Raw genomic sequence first — 13,737 nt, 5'->3', positions numbered from 1 at the left:
GGGATAAATTAGGAGTATGGGATTACCAGGTACAAAATACCACAGATAAAACAGATAAGCAAAAAGGATTTCCTGTATAGCACAGGTAACTACATTCAATGTCCTGTAATAACCTATAATGGGAAAGAACCTGAAAAAAAATATGTATAATATATAACTGAATCACTCTATACCTCAAACATGATACTGTAAACCAACTATACTTCAATTTTAAAAAAAGAAAGAATATACTGCCTTTTATAAAAAGCTGCTGTAAAAATTAAATAAAAACTAATTTTCTTCTATAATGTCTGGCACAATCATGCAATCAAAAAAATAGCTCTGACAGTATCAAATATCTGTTAATAATAAGAAATTTTTGTTATAAAACCAGTTGCTTACCTTAAGATCACGGTGAACAATGCACTTTTGATGACAATACTGTACAGCAGATACAATCTGAAATAAATATTTGGATAAAAGATTCAAAATTATTATAGTAAAAGCATCCATTTTTCCCAATTATTATTCCAATTAGAGAACTTACTAGCTTGGATTTCAAAATTACATTTAGTAATTTCACTACTCCTTTAGTTCAGAAAACCATATGTACTAAAGTGATAAAATTTTCACTTTTAAATTCAGACAATGTGAAAAAGTAGTGTTCTCTTGCTAAAATATACTAAATATTTATCAGAGTGCCTGAAGATTTTTCCTATAGGTTGTTATATTTCTCTGTTTACACAATCAAATGTATACTTCATAGTTTTGGGTCAAATGATTTACTCCACTGTTGGAATAAGAATTTTGGCACACATGAATCAGCATTTCAAGATAGTTGGCTCAAGTTCAAAATGCAAAACTCTTATTTTAGGAATTACATTAAATGTGCTCAAGGCATGTTTCTCAGGGAGGTCAACTGACTTAAGAATTTATCAACAGGGCATTTAGCAATACTGTATTTTTGTCTGTTCATATATTACAAAGCAAAGGGAAAATTTTTGAGCCTTAAAAGGAAACCTAAGTTTCAAAACAAAAGGGATAAAAATGAAATTTAATTTTTAACCTGTCACTAATTCAGCTGGGCAAAGTATTCTACCCTTGTAACCAGCTTCTTAATTTCTATTACCTAGGGCTCTTTGGGGATAACTGCTAACCAGGAAAGAACCCAATGGCTTAAGGGCCAAAGATACAAGTGAGAAATAGGTTATAAGCAATTCTGTGATAGTTATATACTTTTATTACATAAAATACAGAAATGGAAACTATCTGATAGCAATCAGGTAAGAGTTACTTTATACATATATGTATGGCCATTTTAGCGCAGCAGAACATTCAGGTCTGTGGAGTCAGTTAAATGTAAACACGGTCTGAATGTTGAGTACTGGTTAGGCATTTACAAATGGGAAGAGAAATGAGATTTTTAAAGTCTAAGGGTGATGTGAAGTATGACCACGCTAAAAGGATATTGGTTAGGAAAAAAAAACAAACTTTGAAGTAGTACAAGTGAAGCTGATATTTCAGTATTATAAAATTATTCTAACGTATATTAAAATGGTTCAAAGACAAAGACATGAATTCAAAACAAAATCAACATACAATGAGTAAGATGTAATTCTATTAAACTCAGTTTGATCCAACAGTTTATTGAGTACCTGCTATGTGCAAGAAAATGTGCTAGTTGCAAGGGGAACACAAAAATGAACACTACATGTGCACCCTGCCCTTAAGGAGTTTACAGTCTGATTAGGAGGAAAAATTATGTATATGAGTAACTATATATATAACAAGGCAGAATCATAGAAGCAGAGGTACAAAGAAGCAAGGGAATCATAAAAATAAAGAATAATTTCCAATTGATTGGTGATACTAACATTTGATCTAAGACAACATGAAGGACAAATATTTTAAAATGTGGAGGCTTGGAGATGGGGATGTAGGGGGTAAGGGGGTGAAATGCCTACTGTGGAGGCAACACAATGTATCTGAAAAGTAGGTTGGAAGATGCTAATACTGGGAGTTAAACCTCGATAGACAAGTTGGTAAAAGTCTCTGAATTCCAAACTAAGCAGGTGCTACAGAACCATGAAATATTTTTGAGCAGAACAACTGTGAATGATCATAATCAATTTGAAGTGTGAGTCCCCCAAATACAGCAGAACCCTACAAGTAATATGCAGCATTCATTTTCTTAAGCAGTATGCTTCAAATTGTAATATCCAATTTTCACCAAAATATGTTCATTAGTTAAGATATGCATTTATATGTAAATATTAATTCAACTTACTGAATATATCATATAGGCCATAGGACGTTCATACTATAAGGCTATTTTTATATCACAGATGACAGAACTGTGCCGATAGCATTACGTTTTTCAAGTCACCTTCTCCTGATACAGCAAAGAAGGCATGCTACAGAGAATGATTTGGTTACCAAACATGAACTTCACCTTAGGATAGTTTCTATGGAAGTAGTTCTACAGGCACTTCTGGAATAACAATCTCCTGCGTCTTAAAGACTTAAGAAGGGAAAGATAATTTATAATACCACCACACTGATCTAGTAGGATACAATTTCTACAATGAAAGAAGCTCTGGCTTCTGACTCACTCACATTAAGAATCCCCATCCACAAATCCAAGTTTTACTGCATTAATCTATGGCCAGACCTTCCCATCTCAAAACCTTCTGTACCTCCACAAATGCAATGTACGAACTTCTTTATGATCCTTTTGTTACAGATCTCAAAAACATGACTGACAATCAGTCCCGCACTGACCCTAAAATAAGACATGTCAACGTTTTGCCATGAGGTGCAATTGTGGGGTTTGCTTTGCAATTATTTATAAGTGGGTCAGGAATTCCCAAGCTTCAAGTCGTAGCTTTGATATTGGGAAGGCTAAATCAACATTGTGATTTTCTTGTAGGCCTTCAACTCTTAAGGGAATGCAGAGGTACTGTAGGAGCAATCGCTGCTAAATTGGTCCTAAACTGTCATAGTATTTTTGCTATACTTCATGGTAGAGTCAAGGACATACATGTATAGGTGTGTATATACCCTTACTAATATAGTATGTTCCCCTTCACTGTTAAACTCTTAAAAGTAATCGCACGAAATACAGAGCAAATAAAAATAAAATAAATATACATTAACTAGAGTTTTAATTAAACCTATAAAGAAAAATAAACTTGGCAAAAATAAATATAAAAACAAAAACAACTTTTTGACAAATAACTACAAAATTGTGTGTGTGTTTTCATTGTTTTTAAAAATGTGAGTTGGTTACCTATTTAATTTGGGGGGAACACATATAGATAGTAAAATATATTTAATATTTATAATAGAGAATTATTTTTTAAACTTCCATTGTTTTACATTTTAAATAGAATTCATTTCATATTCAACCTCTGATCTCATTTCAAAGTAATCCAGATTGCATTAAAAAAAAAAAGAGCCACTTAATAATTACTTGGATCTTTATGAAAATATCTGTGTCCCAGCCTCCTATCCTGCTTACACCTGTCAGTAAAGAGGAGTAAGCTCTTTAAAACAACAGGCATTTTCACATTCTCTAATTCCATATAGTACCTAGTAAAATTTTCGACCACAGTGTGTTTTTAATAATAAATAAATAAAACCAACCAACTAAAAAGAAGAGTAAGCAGTGACAGTCCTTCAAATACCGATTTAGATTTCAATGGAAATATCTAATGTCAATTGGAATTTTCTTCCTAGTTGGCTACTAAAGCTAGAGTGACTGAGATGGAGAGAAGAACGACATTTGAAGTGATGATTGTGGTTCTTTACTTAAGTAAACCTGGACTTGCAACCCAGCATAGAAAAGAATTTAACAGTATGTGGCTGATCGCTGTTCAGCTTCTCAATGTTGCTTCATTACCACCTGTCTTTAGATTCAGCTATTTTAAGTCAAATGCTTCTAAGATCCACTTCAAATATAATGAATGGCTGTATATATCTTTGGTCTAAAGCATTTTATATATTGTGTTCCAAAAAGTAATGATTCTGTCAGATATTAATAATAGATGTTTCCCAAAATAAACTGACTCCATGATCAATTCAGAGAGTGCTATGTCAAAGAAATAGTCAAAAAGGTATTTTCCTCCCGTCTTCTTCAGGACTTCTATAATTGTTTATATGTTAACATATATGCAAAAATCTCACAGTGGAACATTTCGTATTAGTATGACCCAATCTTACTGATTACAGGATCACTTTAATTGCAGAATCACGCTTACAGAAGAGATACTGAACTATTTTTAAATGAGTATTTTAAATTCACTAAGGCAAAGTTTGGCATATAGTAAGTTATCTGTTGAAACTTTACTTCAGTAAATTTTATGAACAATTTACAATTTATTAATCTGACATTGCTACAGTAATTTTTAAAGTGTGCTAATTTTAATTACTTCATTCCTAAAAATTAGAAACAAAAGCTTAGATGAACTTAAATTGCTTTTTCTTATTTTACCATTTATGTAACAAATCATAATCAAGTCGACCTGGAAATACCAATATCTTACCATATTCTTCACACTGGCAAGGTTCCTTCCCTACTCGACTAAATAAAATTGATCATAGTCTTTAAACCTACAAAAATAGGAGTTCCAAAAGCAAGATATCTTTAATTACTTAAAAAAATACAAAAACCTTTTTAAACAGTACACAGTTATGTTGTACACATAAAGCTAATAATACTAAATAATAATTCCTGGATAAATGTTTAAGTATTTATTTTCTATCTCACTCTCGGTCTCTACTTTCAAGACTATCAAAGAGTTATTAATAAGAGTCTCAACTATAAACATTTTACTATTTATGATGATCTGAAAATAACCAATTATAACTACTTTACAAATTTCTTTTTCAGTTTTCCATCTTAAAAAAGAAAGTATGAATTTTTCTTTTTAAAGTACCATGTACTCTGAATGCTGGTTTGTGATACTGTCCATTGTACATCACTAAAAATATCAGCAAAACAAAGTTGAAAACTACTTTCCATACCTGCCTAAATTTTGCACGGGCCTCTTTTTCTTTCATTCTTCCATGGGCAACTAAGTAATCAAATACTTCACCTGAATCAGAAAGGTAAAGCAGGCAGTAAAATATACACAGATTTTCAGTTAACAATATATGCAATGTCAAGTTTTTGCCTTGTTTTTAAAGAAGCTTTTGGCCCACACTTTTCTGATAGTTCTATATAAATTAAAACCTATTACATGATAGAAAAAAAGGGAAAAAGACATATAAAACCGAATATTGGTAGCAGCTTATGAATCAGCAAAACTCCTTTAATAAAAAAATCATAAAAACATTAAGAAAACTTTCTTTCTTCTTTCCAGTACTATGTGAAAATACAGTCAACTCTTTATTATCCATTCAAATAAAGGGAAGCCACAGCACGGGCAACCAAAAATTACATTTGGCTCTGTATTTGGGGCTTACATTTCAAATAAAATACCAAAAGCCATATTATGTTGGCTCACTCTCTTAAAGTCTACTGATCATATAATCTTGGTCAAATCCCATCTATCTCCATCCACAATGATTTCATTCTTATCCTTCATATTTTGATCATGTTCATTCTCATGATACTCATTTCACCTGCACTGGTACTTAACTCCTTACTATACAGAATGAAACCACCCTGTGTGCATCTCCTGTTACCCTACAGGAGCTGCAACCTTCGTGAATGCTGTCATCACACCCATACTTTACCTGCATGACCATCCCCATGACAGGACACAAAGTGGATAGACAATACAAATTTGTTGAAATAATTTAAAGATACTAGAAACTAAAAATTTTCTAATAGATCCTTTACATGTAAGTTTTTTTCATTTTTCTCTAATTAATAATAATAAACCTAATGTTCAGTTACATTATGAAAGATAAAATACTTCAGTGTAACGGATTAAAATTTTATATCCTTATAATTGGTACCATATAGACAAACATGTATACTAAAACTCACCAAGTGGCTTAAAGAGTTCTTATAAAGTACAGCAAAGTGGTTAAAAACTCAGGTTTCAGAATCAGACTAATTTTGGTATGAATCCTGATTTAGCCCTTAGTTGCTATGGGGAGATATTAGGAAGATTTCTTAACTATGTTAAGACCCCTTTTCTCCCTATAGCCTATCTAACATGGCTGTTGTGAGGATTAATGAAATAATGCACGTGCTTAGCACAGTGACTGGCATATAGTAAGCACTCAATAAATTATATATTTGTATCTAGGTATACAGATATATTACATATACATATATGCAATATCAATCCTAGGACATAAGTAAAATGTTAAAAATCAAAATGCAATGATGTATGTATGTCAGATGAAACTAATACATCTACAATGTTAGCAGATTATATAAAGCATACTTAAATGATTAAATGGGATGATAAAAACAGAGAAATGAATAGATGCTCTAGCTGACCCATCATAGCAGTTAACTCTAGATATGCGAAAGATATCTCTAGATATGCTGGGAAAGATATAATATATACGGCAGGGGTTCAAAAACCTGGACTGCCCTTAAGTTCTGCCTGGAACGTTCATACCCCAGATGTTTACATGACCCAGTCCTTTACTGATTATATATTACTTGTTTATGATACGCTTCCCCAACTAGAATGTCATCTTTTTGATGGCAATGACCTTGTATCTGTTCATCCATGTGTTGCTCGCACCTCGAATACCACCTAGTATGTAGTAAACATTTAATAAACAATGTTTGCAGGAACAACAGGAGAAATACACACACCATTGTGGATTAGCCCTGATGCCTACTTTTAATAGGTTCCCTTGAACAAAACATGGTTCATATAGGAGGTGCCTGCCCTTCTAATCACTGAAGATCTTTTGCCCCAGGAATGAACCAGAGTCAAGAGATGTACTCCTCAAAGAGGCCGTTTTTCATGCTAAGTTTCCAGTGTGCATGTCTGATTCAATCCTAAAATATCTATAAATTTTAGAGGAAACATATTATTTTATTTACCAGAGTCACCTTGTCATTTATGGGTTTAAAAGGTAAGAGAGGAGGTCGATTCTAGATTTACTGCTACGGAACTGTGATGGTTTTGTTACAGGATCACTGACTGGCAAGACTCAAAGGAAACCTATCACCAGGAATCAGAATTAAGTAAGAGACCACCTGGTTCGGGATGAGCTAAAGTACACACCCCTCTAGCCTACCCTACACCCCACAGACCCCCAGTGCTACTGAAGGAGAGCAGCGAGGCCCCGGGTGCTATCTATCACTCCAGCCCTTGCTCCCGTTCATCAGCACCAATAGAGCTGACTGTACTTACCATTAACTGCTAAAGCAGTACCTCATTAGCACTAACCCAGCCTTGCGGTGGGCCTTCATAAAAACAGAACAACGCCCAGAGATCTGTAGCTGTCCATGAGTTCTCATATTAAAGTCATGTCTAGCCCTTCTCTTGAGACTTTAGATCACTAGAAAAAGTTTAACTGAACTATAAACACACAGGATTCCCATACTGATGAACTGTTCATTTTCCTTTAAACTAAAGAAGAGTTAAGTGAAGAAAGAATTCATTATGTGGTATTTGAAGGTTCATTAATTTTACTATAGACTAACATTTTATGCAAGTTTGCATGACTATTAATATTTTTTAAAATCTAATGATAATAAAAAACATTAATGATTTAGGTTTTGGGGTTAAGTAAAAAACTTACATGAAATATTTTTAGGGTTTTAAAAAAGTGATGCAAAAACCCAAATCTATTAAAATTCTAAAAAAACAATTAAAATATTTAATATTTGTAGTAATTTTTTAAAAAAATCTAAGAGACAGTATAAAAATACATAGTCTAGATATTGTAGACTAAAATAAATCGTCTTTATTCAAGTTACAGAAAATCAGAACATCATAAAAATCTACATCCTTTTTTAGCTAAAAGGACTCAAAACTAGACTCAATACTGTTTTCCTATTGATTAGCAAAAAAAAGGTTAATTAGACAAGTTGGTTTAAATAATTTCCAATGCCCTCCTTCTTTAATTGCTTAAATTCTATGAGTCCTTAAAACCTTCAAGATCCTCTTTTACTTATTAAATTATTTAACTTCATAAATTTTAAACCTCTTTCTGAAAAAGTTAAGGCTTACGCCTAAAAGAATTGTGATTCTATGGCAATGTATCTCTCATTTGAGGAAAGTGCAGGAAATGAAAATGATTTTCTATATCAGTGTTTAAAAATAAATCCTATTTTTGATGCTAGACAGTCAAAATAAACATTGTATTCTACTAGAAGTGTATCTTACCATTTCCCTGTCAACTCAGTATTCTAATTTATGAAATATATACATCAATACTTGTTTAAATTGAAACATTTTATAGATTATCTTGAAGATGTATGTATAGTGAGAATCTGTAATACGTGATCAGTGAAACAAAAATGTGACCTAGAACAGGCTATAAACATTACTAAAAACATTCTGGGTTTGAGATTTCCTATTTATAGCCAAGAGAAAATAGTATTAGAAGATAATAATAATAATATAATATTAAGATGAGTGGTGAAACATTCATAGATAACAATGCAAATCTAATTTTGAAAAACGTCCTTAAATAATTTTTAAATAAGCCAAAGTCCAATTTTTAAATGTAGGATCAACAAGTCTTGAAACCAAACACTGAATTTTCCTAAAGACACCATTGAAAGGCATTTTAAGAAAACTACAGATTCATTAACAACAATAAAGACATAGATATTATAATGAGCTTTCAGGTATTAATAATTCTACATGTCTCATCAAAGATAACTTTTCATTCCCCTCATCCTTACCCCCACTCGCGTATTCCATGACTAAATAGAGAGTCTTCTCTGTTTCAATAACTTCAAACAATTTTACTGAAAAAAGAAATTAGAGATATAACTCTGTAATTGTGAGCATACTACATATGCTTTAAGAAAATTTAAGGTAACACTAAGCCAAAGGAAAAGTTGAGCATTTACTAATAAAAATTACTACTTATAATTTAAAGTTTAAAACTTTTCCCAAGGATTATTACTACCATGGAAGATAACTATCACAAAATGATTGGAACCAACTGTTGGCTCAAAAGAGAGTTAAGTTTCTAGGATTAAAAACCTTATCCCCTTACAAATTAGAATAAGGTAATAAAAAGGAAAATCTTAGAATAACAAAATTTTAGTGAAAGCTTAAAAAGATACTATTATCATAATGATTCAATCAAAAATGTTAAATAATCTTTGGTACAGAAATAAAAAATTTTATAATTATGTGATATTTTAAGTTTCTGATTAAAATCTACTAAATTATCAGACTTATGTAGTTGAAATTATATAGCACAGGGAATTACATTTGTATCTCTAATATACAAGATTTTTTTAGTGCATAAGAAACACATTTCAAGAATAAACAGATTAAAAGGAGAATTGTTTTTTTACTTCTTATAATCCAATGACTTTGAGTAATATGTAAATTAATTTACAAATAAATTTATCTGTAAATATGGGGGAAAATAGAACTTATGAAAATAAGTTCACTAAAATTGAAATAAAATCTTTATTTCCTTTAAAATTCAAACTAGTTATTTTGCCTATAGACTATGAACAAACCCAAGTCCATATTGCCAAAATATCTGGAATTATTTCTTATCAATACCTAAATGGCATGCAATCTCTATTTAGAGAGATTTAGTAAGGAGATACAAGAAACATCTGTATACAGCAACTCCAAGTCAAATGTATTATTTTAGTGAGGAGTAGAAGATAGCAAGGTAGTAGAAAAATACAATTTGTAGCCTTCAGTTAACTTCTTTATAATATTTTTACCCAAAGTAACACTTTCTGAGATTATCATTTAGGTTATCACTTTTCTTCTTTTTATATAGAACATCCTTAAAACTGTATCATTTCAAATAGCCTCAAGAGTATTTAAGGAAAATATTTTATCATTAATTGTGAAATATAAATTTCATACCTATGTTAGGGTGATTCAATATCTTCATTATTCGTACTTCTCGAAACAACTGTGAAAGAAAACAGGAAACATTTCTGCTAAAAAAGAACACTCAAGCAGAGAACCAATCAAAACATCTATTTGAAGAAATTTATCTTCTTATAAGACACTACAGGATTCTGGTCAAATAAGAGATTTATTTCACAATGCCAATTCTACTAAGACTTGGCTTCTAGGACAATGTTAATTAATTGAACTCAAATGGTTCTGTGTGTGTGTGTGTGAATATACCATATACAATAAAAAAACAATCAAATACTCATTACTAGGAATAAAAGAAAAATACTATGGAAATGAAACTAAACGTACATTCTTATGATTTTTATCCAAAAACAACATTCTCAGGAGGTGGGGGGCCTGACTCTTTAGTTATCTCTACTGGTTGATCACACTATAAGCAATTATGAATAAAGGTATATAAACCATTAAGCTTTTGTGTGGACATAAATTTTCAATTCACTTGGGTAAATATCAAAGAGGATGATTGCTGAGTGGTACAGTGGAGTATGTTTAGTTTTGTAAGAATCCAGCAAACTACCCTCCAAAGTGGCTGCACCATTCTGCATCCCCATCAGCGGCTGAGAGTTCCTGTTGTTTCACATCCTTGCCCCCATTCAGTGTTGTCACTGTTCTGGACTTTCACCATTTTAAAGGAGTGCAGGAAGCCCCAGTGGCTCAAGAGGTAAAGAATCCACCTGCAATGCAGGAGATGCAGGAGACTTGGGTTTGACCTCTGGCTCAGGAAGATCCCCTGGAGAAGGAAACAGCAACTCACTCCAGTATTCTTGCCTGGGAAATCTCATGGACAGAGGAGCCTGGCAGGTTGTAGCTCATAGAGCTGGACACGCCTGAGCACACACAGGCAATGCAATGGGTGTGAAGTGGTATCTGTTGTTTTAATTTATCCCAGTTAGAGCAATAATATACAGCCACCGGGTTCCTGTATCTCAAAGATGTCTAGAATATATCGTTCTGTGCATAGTTTCCTCTTTTTCAGGTGGATTTCTTTTTTTTTCTTCTTTTTTTTTCAGGTCTACAGCAAAGTGATTCAGTTACACATATATATATCCTATATGCATGTATGTTCTTTTTTAGACTCTTTTCCATTATAGGTTATTACAAGATATCGAGTATAGTTCTCTGTGCTATACAGTCAGTCCTTGTTGGTTATCTATTTCATCCTTTAGTAGTTTTTGACAAGAAGTGAGGAAAAAAACAAAAACAAGCAACAGCATAAATGTGTGTATAAGCTGGGTATGTGCTGGCTTAAAGTGACAGGCAGTGGTGGACAGAAGAGCAGCTGCTGCTGGAAGAAGTGATGACGGGGCTTTTAAGTGCTTAACTGACTTGGAACAATGAAGTTCCAGAATCATGCCCTGCCAATCACCCTTATTCCTAAAGAAACACTTAAATTGTCAGCTAGATTTGTCATCAACCTCCCAAACCTAGAGAATTTGGGTCAACTGAACAGTAATAGCACATGGATTCAGTAAAGGTTTATGACATCTCTTCTACATGACTCCCCATAATCCCTTCTTAAACTCTAATATTCCAGTTGGCCGCACAGAGGAGAGACTGAACAATGTCAAAGTCTTCTGCACCAGTCACTTGAGTCAAAGGGAGCAGAAGAGGGAGAGACAGTGAGTTCCTTGCGCATATGTGATTTTTTCACCCAGAACACATCCTTACTAGCAAAGATGCCTATCTTATCCATGCTTGCTCTTCCTTAGTAAAGGGGGAGAGAGAGAGGTGAGGGAGAAAGGAGAGTTGAACATTTAGACCAACTTAAGAAGGTTACCCTGACATGGAAAAATGTAAAAATCACTGCATGCCTGTGTACTACAAGAGACACAGGAGATGTGGGTTCGATCCCTGGGTTGGGAAGACCCCCTGGAGAAGGAAATGGCAACCCACTAGTCAAAACTATGGTTTTCCCAGCAGTCATGTACAGATGTGAGAGTTGAACCATAAAGAAGGCTGAGCACTGAAAAATTGATGCTTTTGATCTGTGGTGTTGGAGAAGACTCTTGAGAGTCCCTTGGACTGCAAGGAGATCCAACCAGTCAATCCTAAAGGAAATCAGTCCTGAAGATTCATTGAAAGGACTGATGCTGAAGCAGAAGCACCAATACTTTGGCCACCCGACGTGAAGAACTGATTCACTGGAAGAGACTCTGATACTAGGAAAGATTGAAGGTGGGAGGAGAAGGAAGCAACAGAGGAAGACATGGCTGGATGGCATTGCCAACTCAATGGACATGAGTTTGAACAAACTCCAGGAGAAAGTGGAGGACAGGAAGGCCTAGCATGCTGCAGTACATGGGGTCTCAAAGAGTCAGACAGGAAAGAGTGAACAACAACAATCAGTATTCTTGCCTGCAAAACACCATGGACAGAGGAGCCTGGTGGGCTATACAGTCCGTGAAGTTGCAAAGAATCGGACATGACTGAGCGAACTAACCATCATATATCCAGGCCAAGTCAGGGCAACAAGTTTTCCATTGTTTTAGACCAACATTTATATGAGCTTCCCCCAATTTTAAAATTTCAGTGTGATTAAAATGCACATAAGAATTAACCAGGAAAAAAACAGAAGTTCATGAACATATTAAATAGTCTCACATTATTATTTGACTTTCTGATTCTAATTTCTAGTCCAAGTTTTCCTCTTAAAACTGTGACATCATGATGTTCCTGGCATACACAAATTTAGCAGGAGAGCTCTGGATTCACTAATACCTTCCAAACTATTGTTTCAACTTTTCTGTTGGCTGGGAATTAAGGCCAGGGTTTTAAGACTGGGTATTGAATTAGAGAATAAATGCTGAGAGAAGGCTTGAGATGGATGGGTCTATGACTGAAGGGCAGGGACTTCACTGTCTGGACTTTGTGACAGCTGTTCTGGTTGTTCAGAGGCTTTTACGGTTTCCTCCTTGATTCTTGACTGTTTTAGATAACTGAGGTTAGTGAACAAGCCTTAGTTCTGTGGAGAGGTGTTCACTTTTCAGTTCAGTCCTTCCTGGTTAGAGGTAAGGATCAGGATTAGGCAAACTCCAGTGAAGAACTAAAGAGTCTCTTGATGAAAGTGAAAGAGGAGAGTGAAAAAGTTGGCTTAAAGCTCAACATTCAGAAAACTAAGATCATGGCATCTGGTCCCATCACTTCATGGCAAATAGATTGGGGAAACAGTGGAAACAGTGGCTGACTTTATTTTTCTGGGCTCCAAAATCACTGCAGATGGTGACTGCAGCCATGAAATTAAAAGATGCTTACTCCTTGGAAGGAAACTTATGACCAAGCCAGACAGCATATTAAAAAGCAGAGACATTACTTTGCCAACAAAGGTCTGTCTAGTCAAGGCTACGGTTTTTCCAGTGGTCATGTATGGATGTGAGAGTTGGACTATAAAGAAAGCTGAGAGCCGAAGAATTGATGCTTTTGAACTGTGGTGTTGGAGAGGACTCTTGAGAGTCCCTTGGACTGCAAGGAGATCCAACCAGTCCATCCTAAAGGAGATCAGTCCTGGGTGTTCATTGGAAGGACTGATGCTGAAGCTGAAACTCCAATACTTTGGCCACCTGATGCAAAGAGTTGACTCATTTAAAAAGACCCTGATGCTGGGAAAGATTGAGGGCAGGAGGTTAAGGGGACGACAGAGAATGAGATGGTTGGATGGCATCACCAACTCTATGAACATGGGTTTGGGTGAACTCCAGGAGTTGGT

The 13,737-nt window shown here is 34.2% G+C and overlaps 1 protein-coding gene across 6 annotated transcripts in view; it reads right to left on the bottom strand.

The window, feature by feature from the left end:
• Nucleotides 1–13,737, bottom strand: part of MARK1 (microtubule affinity regulating kinase 1) — a 138,175-nt gene that overhangs the window by 42,945 nt on the left and 81,493 nt on the right. For all 6 annotated transcript variants that reach the window (XM_061160072.1, XM_061160067.1, XM_061160069.1 and 3 more), the window contains exons 4-7: nt 9,975–10,023; nt 8,813–8,878; nt 5,005–5,075; nt 382–438 (exon numbers count right to left, since the gene is read on the bottom strand). In XM_061160072.1, coding sequence (XP_061016055.1) covers nt 382–438; nt 5,005–5,075; nt 8,813–8,878; nt 9,975–10,023 — 243 coding nt within the window. The remainder of the gene's footprint in view (nt 1–381; nt 439–5,004; nt 5,076–8,812; nt 8,879–9,974; nt 10,024–13,737) is intronic.

This window comes from Dama dama, chromosome 14 (genome assembly GCF_033118175.1).
Source record: "Dama dama isolate Ldn47 chromosome 14, ASM3311817v1, whole genome shotgun sequence".
Taxonomy (NCBI): domain Eukaryota; kingdom Metazoa; phylum Chordata; class Mammalia; order Artiodactyla; family Cervidae; genus Dama; species Dama dama.
This window is presented reverse-complemented; position numbering and strand designations above follow the sequence as displayed.